This window comes from Sander lucioperca, chromosome 11, assembly GCF_008315115.2.
Source record: "Sander lucioperca isolate FBNREF2018 chromosome 11, SLUC_FBN_1.2, whole genome shotgun sequence".
NCBI classification, from domain to species: domain Eukaryota; kingdom Metazoa; phylum Chordata; class Actinopteri; order Perciformes; family Percidae; genus Sander; species Sander lucioperca.
The window spans coordinates 11,249,046-11,262,544 of record NC_050183.1 but is presented as its reverse complement, the minus strand read 5'-3'; the positions used below and the strand labels follow the sequence as shown (position 1 = coordinate 11,262,544).

General features: G+C 39.6%; 1 protein-coding gene across 1 annotated transcript in view; it reads left to right on the top strand.

Annotated features, from left to right (window-relative positions):
- slco2a1 (solute carrier organic anion transporter family, member 2A1) overlaps nucleotides 1-13,499 on the top strand; it is a 20,482-nt gene extending 6,983 nt beyond the window's left edge. Inside the window, exons 3-14 of the mRNA XM_031311589.2 lie at nucleotides 249-411; nucleotides 1,170-1,382; nucleotides 2,821-2,919; nucleotides 3,013-3,152; nucleotides 4,267-4,339; nucleotides 4,514-4,678; nucleotides 5,495-5,699; nucleotides 6,661-6,808; nucleotides 10,077-10,240; nucleotides 10,906-10,970; nucleotides 12,440-12,560; nucleotides 12,663-13,499. Coding sequence (XP_031167449.2) covers nucleotides 249-411; nucleotides 1,170-1,382; nucleotides 2,821-2,919; nucleotides 3,013-3,152; nucleotides 4,267-4,339; nucleotides 4,514-4,678; nucleotides 5,495-5,699; nucleotides 6,661-6,808; nucleotides 10,077-10,240; nucleotides 10,906-10,970; nucleotides 12,440-12,560; nucleotides 12,663-12,783 — 1,677 coding nt within the window. The 3' untranslated portion in view covers nucleotides 12,784-13,499. The remainder of the gene's footprint in view (nucleotides 1-248; nucleotides 412-1,169; nucleotides 1,383-2,820; nucleotides 2,920-3,012; nucleotides 3,153-4,266; nucleotides 4,340-4,513; nucleotides 4,679-5,494; nucleotides 5,700-6,660; nucleotides 6,809-10,076; nucleotides 10,241-10,905; nucleotides 10,971-12,439; nucleotides 12,561-12,662) is intronic.

The following is a 13,499-nucleotide window of genomic DNA, read 5'->3' as shown; positions in this document are numbered from 1 at the left end:
GCCGCATATTTCTCTCAGGAGTTGGTGAAGACCAAAACAGAGGGCTTGAGCCCCCCTAATAAGGGTCTAAAATCACCCATACAGTGCATCCCTGGCCACTTGCATATTTGGTATGAGAGTCCATTAGTAATGTTTGAAAACTGTGACACCTGCAATTTAATGCACTAAATGTGAAAGGATTGATTTGAAAAGAGAAACTGTCCTACTCTGGCTCCTCTTTGAAGCATGTGTTTGTGTCCGTCTCTTAGATCAGTAACAGTGTGCTGATAGTGTTCATCAGCTACTTTGGAAATCGGGTCCACCGTCCTCGCTTCATTGGAATCGGTGGACTACTGATGGCTGTCAGCGCCATGATCCTGACCTTACCTCACTTCTTGTCCCAGCCCTACGAATACGACTCTGTTTTACACAGTAAGAATGTACTGTCTCCACTGGCACCGCTGTGACAGCTAGTGTGACTCAGTCCAGAGCAGGGGACTTATGAATGTACAAATATGTCAATGCAATTTATGAGACTATACTTAAGGGTTCGTCTAGAACGCTGCGGCAACTTCTCAGCAAAGGCTCCATAGCACTCAGCAGGAGTCAAACAAGTACCTGCTGTTTGACTTTCTGTACTCTGCTGCAAATTATGTATTTAGAAAGCCTTGCCGGTGCTCTCCAGCTGAACTTTTCATAAATCAGAAAGAAATTTCATAATATCTATGCACTCGCTGAAAGTTATAATTGTTCTATGGTCTGGCTCAGGTTAAACCCTTCCCTTTGTAAAGCATGAATAAATGCCATAAAACTTTCTTTTTATTATCTAGTTTGACAGTCATAATGCAAAAAAAACAAATATGAAGTTAACTACTAATTACATTTTTTGGATATATCGGATCGTGCATAGACTCGCGTACTCACCCATACCAGCATTTAAGGCAGCATCGGAGCCATTTCCAATATTGGTATCATATCGGAACAACTCTAATCTAATTTGTAACAACAATCTCCCTCTTCCGCCTTTATTTTGACCCCCATGGTGTTGTACAGAGTGTCAGTGAAGGGCCAGAGAAGCTTCAGGAAATTAGAAGGAGTTGGACATCTGCATCCACTGGCTTGTTATTAACTCTCCCCCCCCACCTTCTCCTCCCCTCTCTGTCTGTGTGTGACCACCTGCTGTGATCCAGATCGCCATGACATTTGCAACCTGCAGAGGAACTCCAGCGGCCTGGAGACTTGTGGCCGCGACGAGACCAGGCGTCTGGCCGACACTAACAACCTGTGGCTGCTCATGGGCAGCGCCCAGCTGCTCTTTGGCGTGGGGTCGGTGCCCATCCAGCCGTTTGGGATTTCCTACATAGATGATTTCGCTGGGCCTGGCAACTCCCCTCTTTACATAGGTGAGAGGTAGATTGATTTGTTTAGATGAAGTGAACACAGTCTGAGGCTCATGGTGTTATCCTGGGTGATTCTGCAGGCCTGTATGTTAAAAAAAGCTTTTTTAATATACAGACTTTTTAACATTGGTATTTTGTGACTTAGTTTTTTGAATTAAAAATTGGTTCAAAGGTTTCATATTCCAAATAGCAAAACTGATAGGCATAAAGAAAACAAATCTGGCTTCCTTAGTGTATTCTAAATATATAATATGAAAATCCTGTCACATTTTTAAATGGGGGTTTCTATATGCTTTAATTTTCTGCAGAAAGCAATGATTTTGTTATAAAACATTTAGACAGTTTAGTCCTGTTTATTTTAATACACAAAATCAATTCATCAACTTGCGAAGGGAGATATTTGGGCACAGAAACATGTTTTTAATTTAACATCAAAGATTTTGATATAGTTCATAAAGATTTAGTTAAAATGCAACAATCTAAAAACATTGGAAAGATGCCTCTCTAATTGGCAGATGTTTTCTCTCCTTGTTCTACATTTCTTTCTGTTTGGGGCTGTCTGTCTCTCTGCTGTTCTTCTTTAATATCTTCTTTGATATCTTTTCTGCTCACAAATTCACATCTACCCTTTTTATCTGGAGTCAGAGCTCTGAATGTAGTTTCTTTCAATCACAGTGTCTGCTGCAGTACACAAGTTATAAACGGACACAACCTCAGTTAGGAGAGTTAGCATCAGATCACTAAATGTTCAGCAACTAGCAGCTAGAAACCTAAAATCATCCCAGCGAACATTAAAAATGAGCTTTTCACAAAGTTCAAACAAGATACATAAAAGTATTCCAGCAGTGTGTTTCAGTGTCATTTAAAATGTTTTCTAATAATGCAATTTTCAGGTTTTTAAGATTAAGATGAAGCATCTTTTTATGATTTATTTTCAGCCCCTTTATCCACAGTCACAGAGCAGGGCAGATACATGGTAAAGAGACTAAACCTGATGGGTTCTCTTGTAAAGAGCACTGTTTGGTGGACCTTTTTTCTGATTTAAGGCCATTACTGCATAATGTGTTGCAATTTTGTTGGCTAGTGGCAATCTCTGCATGCAACATGAGCATGTCCAATTGTCCATGCAGTGTGTTGCAGCAGTCTGTGTACTTTATGTATGTATGTATGTATGTATGTATGTATGTATGTATGTTGTGTTGAATCATTTAAACAGCAGATATTGTTTGTTTGTCCAAGAGAAATTTCCTTTGGATTAATAAAAATCTATCTTATCTTATAAAATCCAAAATAAACCTACACAAAATGTCAAAGAATAATGCCATGTGAATAACTCATTTTGACACACAAAAAAAGATGGAATCTTATCTTTGTCAAGACAATTAAAAAAGCTGAAAAGTACTTCAGAAACTCTGCCTCACAGACGCTTTATCATTCGCAGCCATCCTGTTTGCTGTATCTGTATTCGGGCCTGCCGTTGGATACCTGCTGGGCGCAGTCATGCTGCGCTTCTATGTGGACGTGGACAAAACTGGTTTTGGTAATCTTCCATCCCAAAGTTATTTTATAGACTGGTTACAGCAAGAAAGGTGGTTGACTGTTGTGTCTAAGTGTTCAGCGGTGTTTCCTGCAGGAGCTGAACAAGAGCTGATACAGAGTGACCCCCGCTGGGTCGGTGCCTGGTGGATGGGCCTGCTCCTCACCTCCGGCTGCCTGGTTCTCACCTCCATCCCTTACTTCTTCTTCCCTCGCGGAATGCCTTCAGAAGATAATGTAAGTCACACTCTCACTCAAAGAGCTCTTTTAGAACATAACAGCTCTGTTTTATGACTAAACATTCATTGAATGTATCTGTGGATTGTGAAAAACACAGTATATCGCTCATTTTCTCATACTGTTTTACCGACACCTACTGGCTTTATGGCAGCATTGCATTAAAATGTTCCTCTTTTTTTTTTACTATCTTGAAGGCACAAAAGATTTCTCATTGTTAAAATATAACTCCACATTATAACTGACATATTATATAAACACATTTCAATTCCCAAGAACTAATTTCAACTTAATTATTTTTGACCTTTTAAACAATCTGCAGAAAACATTAGTCATAGATAAGATAAAGCCTTTCACATGCTTGTGAAACCATGTTTGGCTCTTTTAGCTTTGTTCAGCACTTGACCTGGTAAAAATAATAAGGTTTGTGTTATTTTAAAGAGTCGTACTTACAGGGCGCCACGGAGGGAAGCTAAACACTGTGCATCTAATCACATTGGCCACACTGCCATGACACAGAGCTGGATTTAAATCAGCCAAATATCTCTTTATCATCCACTCTAAAATCAATTGAAATGAACACATTTGGAACATGACGGGCGGTGTTGATGAAGGGACTAGAGGTTATCTGATAGATGTGGGGGGTACTTCAGACAAAAAAGGTTAGGAGCCACTGATATACATAAAACTTTTTGTAGCATTTAAATGTTTGGTTTCTTATAAAACACACATTAGAATTAAAAGTGTGTATTTTAGTTTGAAAAAGCCTCAGAAAATTGTCTTTGAGGGCCAAAAACTCTTCCATTATGTTGTTTGACAGCTTGGGGTGATTTTGATTGCTTGAACACTGTGGAGCTATTGCAAAGAGCTGTCAGTTCAGTCTAATGTTCCCACGTCACATGAATGCAGCATGAAGAGATGGGGTTGTGGGTGGGGGGAAGAGGCAGAAGAAAGAAACCTTTGAGGTTTTAACTGATAATTAATTTCTTCCAAGTAAGAACAGGACTGATGTGATTTGCAAGTGATCCTCCAGATTGCTGGACATGCCCTTGTATTGATTACACAGCAAATATATGCCTTTTATATACAATTCATACTGCATGCTATTTTCCAGGTGGGTGGAAGTGAAACTGACATGAATGATGACTTCAAGAAGCCAGATACCTCTTTACTTGATTTCCTGAAAAGTAAGTTTATTGTATTCAGAGTGTAAAGGTTCCACCTGTTAGATCCACAAACTGACTCCACATAGCTTTATATTGTTAACGTGTTCTCTAACCCATAATTAAGAGTTTTTACTGAAGTCATTTCCAGTATCAGTGTAATAATCAGTGTGTCTGTATGTGATTGTGTCTGATCAGTGTTCCCCAGAATGTTTGTCCACCTCCTGTTGAGCCCTCTCTTCCTGATGCTGGTCATGGCCCAGTGCTGCTTCTCCTCAGTGATCGCAGGTCTCGCTACGTTCCTCAACAAGTTCCTGGAGCGTCAGTACAGCGCCTCAGCCGCCTACAGCAGCCTGCTAGTAGGTAGGTACTGAAGGAGTGCAAAGCTTCAGGAAAAGATCCTATAATAGAATACTTTTTTTTTGTGCTTCGTTTAACTTTGCCCCTTTGCAACATTGCATGTATTTACAGTCTGTACCTGTCATTTGTGTCAGGATGTCAGTAGTCTGGATCAACGAAAGTACATTTCCAGGATAAAGCCTGACATCTGGCGTGTATGTCAGGCTTTATCCCTCACCTTCCTCTCTCTGTGTGTTGCCGTTCTCAAAATCCCTTCGCTACGGAAAACAACAACCTTCAAGCTAGCAAGCTACACGCTGTAAATGGCACATTTTGAAGAAAATTTGGATGGTGCAACAAGGCAGACCTGCTTGGTTTTTTTTAGGGAATGATTGTAAAGATTTACAAAGAATATGTTTACGACATTTGCTCTCTAACTGGGACGTTTGGGGACCGATCAGCAGAAGTACAAACGGCGATACATTAAGAGCAAATTATGTTTAACCATGTATCAGCTAATTTAAATAGCTCACTTTACTGTATTGTGTAAACCGTTAACTTTATTTCATACATTATGTGGCGTTCCTTCCCGAAACTTTTGAGCAGAGGCACCGTTGCTGCGTCTGGAACTTAGCGCCCAAGAGCAGCAAACAACCCAGAGCGTTTTTTTTCTCCTATCCCAGAATGTATCTGTGACCTTACTCCCCAGCGCTGTGAAGATAGGTCTGTAAATGCGAGACTAGGGTGTCAGCAAACAAATAAAATGGCACACGATGTGTAGAAAACTCCTTTGGACATCTTAAGTAGACAATACTTGTGGTTCATAATCATGGTTCCCAGGTGCTGTGAATCTGCCAGCAGTAGCAGTGGGGATGCTGATTGGCGGGGTCATCATGAAGAAGGTAGGTCTCTCTCTGAAGACCATCCCACGCTTCTCTGTGGCCATGCTGACCATGTCCACCCTCCTCTGTATCCCTCTCTTCTTCATGGGATGCCCCACACAGAAAGTCTCAGAGGTCAATTATTACCAGATCGGACAGTATGGGTGAGTGACAAGAGCGGGGTATTCTTACTACATTTAAATCAAGAAACAGCCTGTTGTAAAACACATTATAGACCCAAAGACCCAAAATGTACTACCAGCTCAGTAATGTTTTCAAAGTTAATGCAGTTCAAATTTGGGAGGAAATTATTTGCATTTTATTGGACACTGTAATACAATGAGTTAGTGTACCTTCAACACTTTTGGACCAATTCCCTTAAATTGATACAAATATCTAACAATTCCACAGTCATTTTGAACTTCTGTACATTTTTATACTCATTCATCAAATCTGGGAGCATATACAGGGAGTAGACATGACACTTGATACAGTATAATTCCATTCCTTTATTAGTTTTTGCCTTCATGAATATGTAAACTACAGCTTAGTCTGGCCAAGAATTGGGCTAAAGTAGGCCAATGTTACCTTTCAACATTACTTTCAACTGCATGCCTAGCCATGAAACTACATCCATGCTTGTGTCAGTATTTTGGACGCTGCATTGTTTACACCTAGTTTTGCAGGCTAGCGGTCTTCCCCTTCCCTGTCTCTTGTTGGCACATTGCTTCATTTCATGGCGTGTGTCTACCATTGAGTGTAGATCAGTGGAATAGCCTGAAACTGTAACAGAAAAGTGTATTACATTGTCCACGCTCATGCGGATGCACATCCATGTTTCAGGGGGGCACTCCTAAAAACATTACTACACATACTTGTGGTCCACAGGGTGCCTTTAAATGATCTGACATAATGCTCATAGGAATTTTGATTTATTTACCTCCAAAAGTCATTACATTGTTTATTTGCTTTCAATTTCTTTATAACTTAATATGTATGTATATATTAAAAGCATAATATTTAAACCTTTGTGTAATGTCACAAAGTACTAGGATGTAAGTAAGTCTAAAGCAAACACATGCTAATGAAACATTGCTTTTGTTTGCCTCTCTCTGCCCTCCACAGGTCTCTACCCCTATGCTACTTCAACTGCTCCTGCCCTGCCAGTGCCTTCAACCCTGTGTGTGGCTCTGATGGTGTCGAGTATATTTCTCCTTGCCATGCGGGCTGCACCAACTTCACCAAAGATCCCAACAACACCCACAGGATTCAGGTCAGTGCCTCCGCTAAGCACCTGTTCATGGTTTCCTCCAACAGTACAAATACTAATGATAAGGCTATGTTCAGACTGCAGCCTTAAAGGAACACGGCGGCTTATTGGGACTTTAGCTTATTCACCGTAACCCCCAGAGTTAGATAAGTCCATACAAGAAGATGGCTGTGTGTCATGTGACCTTGTTATTTGTACACGCTGTGACTATACAAATCGCAACATGTAAATAGGAACATGTTGGCGTTATTTTGTCACTTATTCGGAGCAGTAGACTAGATGGAACTAATTACCTTCAGGATCCGTGCTAGGCTAGGCTACCGGTGGAGCCGTCAGAAAGAGCTACAACACGCACGGAGATGAGAAGGGTATGTATGGACTTGTCTAACTCTGGGGGATACGGGGAATAAGCTAAGTCCCAATAAGTCGGCGTGTTCCTTTAACGCTCAATTCTGATTTTTCTCCAGATACAATTTCTTTGACTGACAGTTCACATAATTCTTTTAAATGTGGCTTGCATCAGGCTCAAGTACTGGGCATGGCCTGAAAGCGACACGCCCACATGCGCCAACGAGTAGTACAACGTCACGCGTCACACGCAGCACCCTGTTGAAATGCTTATCAAAATAAACCCATGGATGTATAAAGAGAACCAAGGAAATTGTTATGTAGTTTGCTGATATATAGACATGTCTTTTGCCATGTAAAGTCTATGGGAAAAAAGTTGCAATTCCACCGTTGGCCGCTGTGCACATGTTTGCATCAAAGCTGGGCGCTGTTTCTGGGAATAGCGCAGAATTGTGACGACGGTCGCTCTAGAGTGACAACAGAGTTGCATGAATTCCGATCTGACTGTCCAGACCATAGACTGTATAAAAATATTTAATTTATACATTGATCCAGACATCAGATATGAGCAAAAAAATCACGTTTGGGTCAATTTTGCCTGCAGTCTGAACACAGCCTAATTTACTAACTAACTAAGCTGACCAATTTGTTGCTGCATTTAAAGGTTTTACACTTGAATTGTAATTCCTGTTAATTATGAAGATTTTTTACCAACTTGCTGGTGCACAGTATTATTTAAATAATAAATAACAATTCAGTAAATTTACTGTATATCTGTGCATTTATGTGTTACATTTACAAAGTTAGGAAAGCAATGTTTAAGTCAAGCCTTACACATAAAACAATGACAGGCATATTGCTTATTAATCAAACACTGGTATCGGACCGGTATTTGTTACTCGGTATCGGCCGATACCCAAAGCCCAGCTATCATTATTGGGACTGAAGAAGTCGAATCGGTGCATCCCTGAATAAAACTTGGCTTTTAGCTGCCTTTTAAATCTGGGGGAAAGTTGTGCAACACCAGAATAACATTGTATAATAAATCATCAGCAGTAATGAATGAAATTACCTGATGCAGAGTAATCATGATAGGAATGCTAGATAACTTGATTGAAAAGAAAACAATGACTACATATGATTTGTTTTAACAGCAGGGGAAGTCTTCAAGTGTATAATTTTCTTCTATAATCTCTCTAATTCTCTTAGTGTGGGATGAGGGAAAAAACATTTTGGTTCTTGTCCTAGCACTGGTTCTGTAAATGAGCCTGTAAGGGTGTAATTAACCTTTAACTGTGTAGGAGTAGAGTGCTGTAGGGAATACATATGCTGCATTGAGAGTGTTTTTAAATATGCTCTTCAGGGGGTACACTTGATCTTTAAACATTTTTTCCAGTGTTAAGTAGATCCTTGGAATAGGAAGTGACTTCGGCCTTAGATGCCTCTTTAGATTTGAGACAGAAATGAGATCACAGCATCATTAGACTTTGTGAACTGTCTGCCAAATGATCCCACATTTCATAGAAGCAGTGATATGAAGTCCCAGACATCAGCCAGGAGCTTCCAGTACAGGAGCAGTCAGAACAGACAGAGAGACTGCTCTTCTGCTTACAGGGCGCATGTGGCTCACAATCATTGTCGATCAATGCTTATTAGTCACAGAGCATTTGGGAGGTGTTTTAACAGAGACAAAACGTCACTATTCAGACGTCACAGCTTGTGAATAATCTTGCGGTGGGTGGATTGTGTGACTGCTAATAGAGTATTAGTCCGTTTGACTCTGCACATAAGCCCGCTGTGTAATACTGCAGTACAACCACAGACACTGATGGATCCAGCTAGCTCAATGAATTAATCTCCACAAGTCTCAGAATAATTATGTTCTCTTCTTTGTGGACTCAGATGTCCACAAGTGAACAGCTGAAAGTGGAATTCAGTCAGGTGCTTGACAATTTCTGTATTTTTATTTAATATACCTTATCTCTATGAACAATATATAATGCAGACTCTCTGGGCAACAGGACAACATTTGAATATCGGAAGCATTCTGGTTTGTCTTTGTAGTCCATCTGTAGTATTGGTGATGACCATTCATGTTTGAGCAGGCTTTGGTTGCATACAGTAAACATCCGTGTGGAGAGCAAAAGATGCAGATCAGCCGAAATGCATTCTCGGAACCCATAGACTATTGTCTGACAACAATGTAGCTTTTTATTAGCTTTATAAAAAAAATGCTGGCTACACTGTAACCCCAAAATATTTGTCCCCAGAGGCTAAATCGTCGTCAGACCAGTAGCTGATGAGTTCAGAGATTGAATAAACCAACAGAAACGTATATGGTGTTCAGTCTTTCTATCTGTTTAACATGTAATACTCTTGTTTCGAGTAAGGTACATGTTCTTTCCATGTTTTCACAGAAAAAAGCAATTCATCTTAATGTGCTTGTTTTGTCTCTTTAAAATCATTGAGCATTTTAAAGGAATACTTTGACATTTAGGGAAATATACTTATTCACTTTCTTGCTGAGAAGATCAATACCACTGTGGTGAATATGAAGCTAGAGCCAGGAGGCTTAGCATAAAGACTGCAGCTAGTCTGGTGATGTCCAAAAGTAATAACAATCTGCCATTCTCTGAAGCTAAAACCCCTGTTTCCAGTCTTTATGCTAAGCTAAGCTAACCGGCTGCTGACCATAACTTCATATTTTGCATACAAACATGAGAATGGTGTCGATCTTCTCATCTAACACTCAGCAAGAAAGAGAATATGCACATTTTCCAAAATGTCTTACTGCAATTCCCAGTGGGGAAGATATGTGTTACAGCAGATATGGTACAACATGACAAAAGCATAATGTTGTATTTCATTTTCTCTGCACAGATAACAACACTAATATTTCCTTTTGCTTTCTTTGTGGATACAGCTGTATACCAACTGCAGGTGTATATCTGGGAGCCAGAGTAATGCCCGCCCTGCTCCCTGTTCAAACAGCTGCCCACATCTTCTTCTCCCCGTCATTCTTGTCATCTCTTTGGCTTCACTGATCGCCTGCCTCACTCACAACCCCATGTACATGATGGTGCTAAGGTAAGGAAGGATGGCAATATGTTACAGCATTCTTTTGTTATATATTTTATATCTTCAAAATAAATATAATAGATGATCTGATCTGCTTGTCCCTGGTACAAACACTTACTATTGATGTTATGAAGCTTATATTTTACCCAACAAATACTGTATTAGATGACATACTGTAACATTGACTTAGCATCTTCTGTTTTTACAAAACTTATGTTAAATATATCCAAATCTGACCACATAACTGTTGTACCTAGCACATCTTTACTTCTCTCTCCCCCAACCAGTATGGACCTCTGTCACGTTTTAGGCTCTACTTCTTAAACACGTTTCGGAGACTTTAATATCCATTTAGTGACTGCTGCAGTCAAACACTGAGCTGAAAGGCTCCTCTTGAAGTCCATAAAAAGTCAAACACAAAAGTTAAAAAATGAGTGTGCCAGGCTCTTGATAACGGACAGCTAAGAATGAAGCAAAAGCAAAAAGTCTGTGAACACAAGTTGGGAGGTTTGATGAGAAATTAGTTTCTCTCAAACAGATTTATTCAGTGATTTTCTACAAAATAAATGTAGTTGTTTTTTTAATACATGTGTACTGATTTATCACTGCTGCTGTCGTCCAGTATTGTATTGTATGAAAGTGCACGTTGTAATATCACTTCCTGTTCATTTCAGATGTGTTCCCTCTGAAGAGAAGTCATTTGCTATAGGAATTCAATTTTTACTCATGAGAGTATTAGGTAAGTCAGGACACAAATACTATTTGTTTGTAGTGCCCTATACTCGTATATGATTGAAATGAAAATGATTGTATTAACGATAAACCTTTTGTCAGTGCCCAATAAAGCCTCCAAATCCCCAAATGTCCTCTTAGCTCAATGTTATTATTTTTTTAAACTAAAACTAAAGTTCACCATTGTATGGAGCCTCAAAGTATCCAATATTAAATATTTAAAAAGACATTCTGAAATAAACAGCACAAATCCATTGTGTAAAACATATAAATGAACCAATAAATGATGTAGTAATTATAAATTATAATTTCATCAATTTTATTTCTATAGTAACAGTTTTATGTCTTTATTTCATTATAGAATTTTATATTGGAAAAAAAGTGACATGAAAACATAATGTGACATGAAATAATATGCCTGAAAATATATGAAATATGCTATTATGAATTAAAAACAGACCTGAAAATGTCTATATTGTCGGGGTGGCAGTATCTCAGTCAGTAGGGAGTTGGGTTGGGAACTGGAGGGCCGCCGGTTCAAGTCCCCATACGGACAAAAGTATGGTGGTGGACTGGTAGCTGGAGAAGTGCCAGTTCACCTTCTGGGCACTGCCAAGGTGCTCTTGAGCAAGGCACCGAACCCCCAACTGTTTGGGGCGCCTTTCCATGGGCAGCCCCCCCACTCTGACATCTCTCTATTAGTGCATAGGTACCGAGCACGTGTGTGTAATTCAGGCCTGTGTGTATTTATGATGAAAATATGAATGATGAAATAACATGTAATATGAATGACATGAGTTTTACAAATTTTTTCACAAATTATAGGTGAATTTCTATAAAAAATGTACAATGACTTATTTATGTAATATTGTACACTTAAGGACTCTGTACAGTTAAGTTTGATGGCATGTGAGGCTGCTATATGGTGAAACAACAAGTAAACATAACTGAATTACATTCCTCGATATGTTTTAAGCAAACGTTGGATTGCCCTCTAGTAGTCTATATCCATGACATTCCTCTTCCAGGATTGCTCCGTTGCCGCCGGAAATTCCGCCGTATGTCCTTCTTTTCGTCCGGATGTCCGTCCCCTTCCTCTGTCTTTGTGTTGGCGTTCTAACCTCTGGTGGATTTATGAGGACTATGGTTAACTGCTCCTCAGATCTCTGCAGGGTAAATCCAGACAGCTAGCTAGACTATCTGTCCAATCTGAGTTTTCTGTTGGACGACTAAAACTACTTTTGAACGTCCACATGTTCCACCAAAACAAGTTCCTTCCTGAGACTATTTAGCAGATGCAATTCTTTTAGGAATAAGACAAGACTGATAGTTTTTAAATTAATATTTGAAAAAAATCTCACATAGCCCCTGCAGTACTCAAAAGTACCCCTAGGGATACACGTACCCCTCCAGCTCAACCACATGGGGATAGAAGTGTGTTGTTTACCCTGTACTCTTTTTTGGTCCCCCTCTCAGCCTGGCTACCTGCCCCTGCTCTCTTCGGGACGGCCATTGATACGTCATGTATCTGGTGGAAGCGTGTTTGTGGAAAGAAGTTTAGCTGTGGTTACTATGACAACAACATCTTGAGGAACCGGTAAGAAAAATGTATCACTCACTACGCATATTATATACACACAGGAAATACATCCAAATCACTGCTGACAATCGTTTGTCTTTATGTGTCTGACCGCTGCAGGTACTTGGGCTTACAGGTGGGTTATAAGGTCATGGGTGTCGTCCTACTGATGATGCTGGGGTGGAAAGCAAAGCGGACCCAGGAGTACAGTCTGGAGAAGAGGCCTGAAGGACTGCTGTGACCCTGCTGAGCGCCCCTGTGTCTCTCAAAGCTTTGCTATAATATGTTGAAGAACAGTGTGTGGAGCAAAGCTGTGTTAGTAGGAGAAAGCCACAGCCTACATTGACCTCAATATCTGTAGGCCCACTTCCCTACCTAGTGCTTCACTGGTTGGAGTTAAGATGTACATTATCCAAAAGGGAAATATCTGATGTTTTTGGATGCTTTAAAGCTAATGATTGGTATTATATTGAAAATATAACTCACTTATTACAAGTTTTAGAGAGGACTGCTAGAGGGCAGCTAAAACACCTCTGTTGTGTGGTACCTCACAATATTTTACATGCATCTGAGATGAGAGTTCAGATGGATAAATATCTTTCTGTATTACTTGTTCCTATAAAGAAGGAATCTATTCAGGTTTCTATTTCCAATGGGAACATATTCTGTAACTAATTACCTGTATTAGCTTAATATTTAAGTTTATTTTTTATAGAAGTCTGTCTCATACACAGAGACATCTGTGATAACTGCAGTACTCTTTTTATATATGATCACATAGTATAACACTTGATTTAATTGCAATGCTAATGAATTTTCAGATAACAAGTACATACACTGTTACTCATGAATTGAGTTAACCACACACATTATGCTGTCTACTGGTTGGGTTGTATTAGTTACAGTGGAGTGCATAAATATGTAAGCATTACTGGCAAATACAGTACAATTAATCAA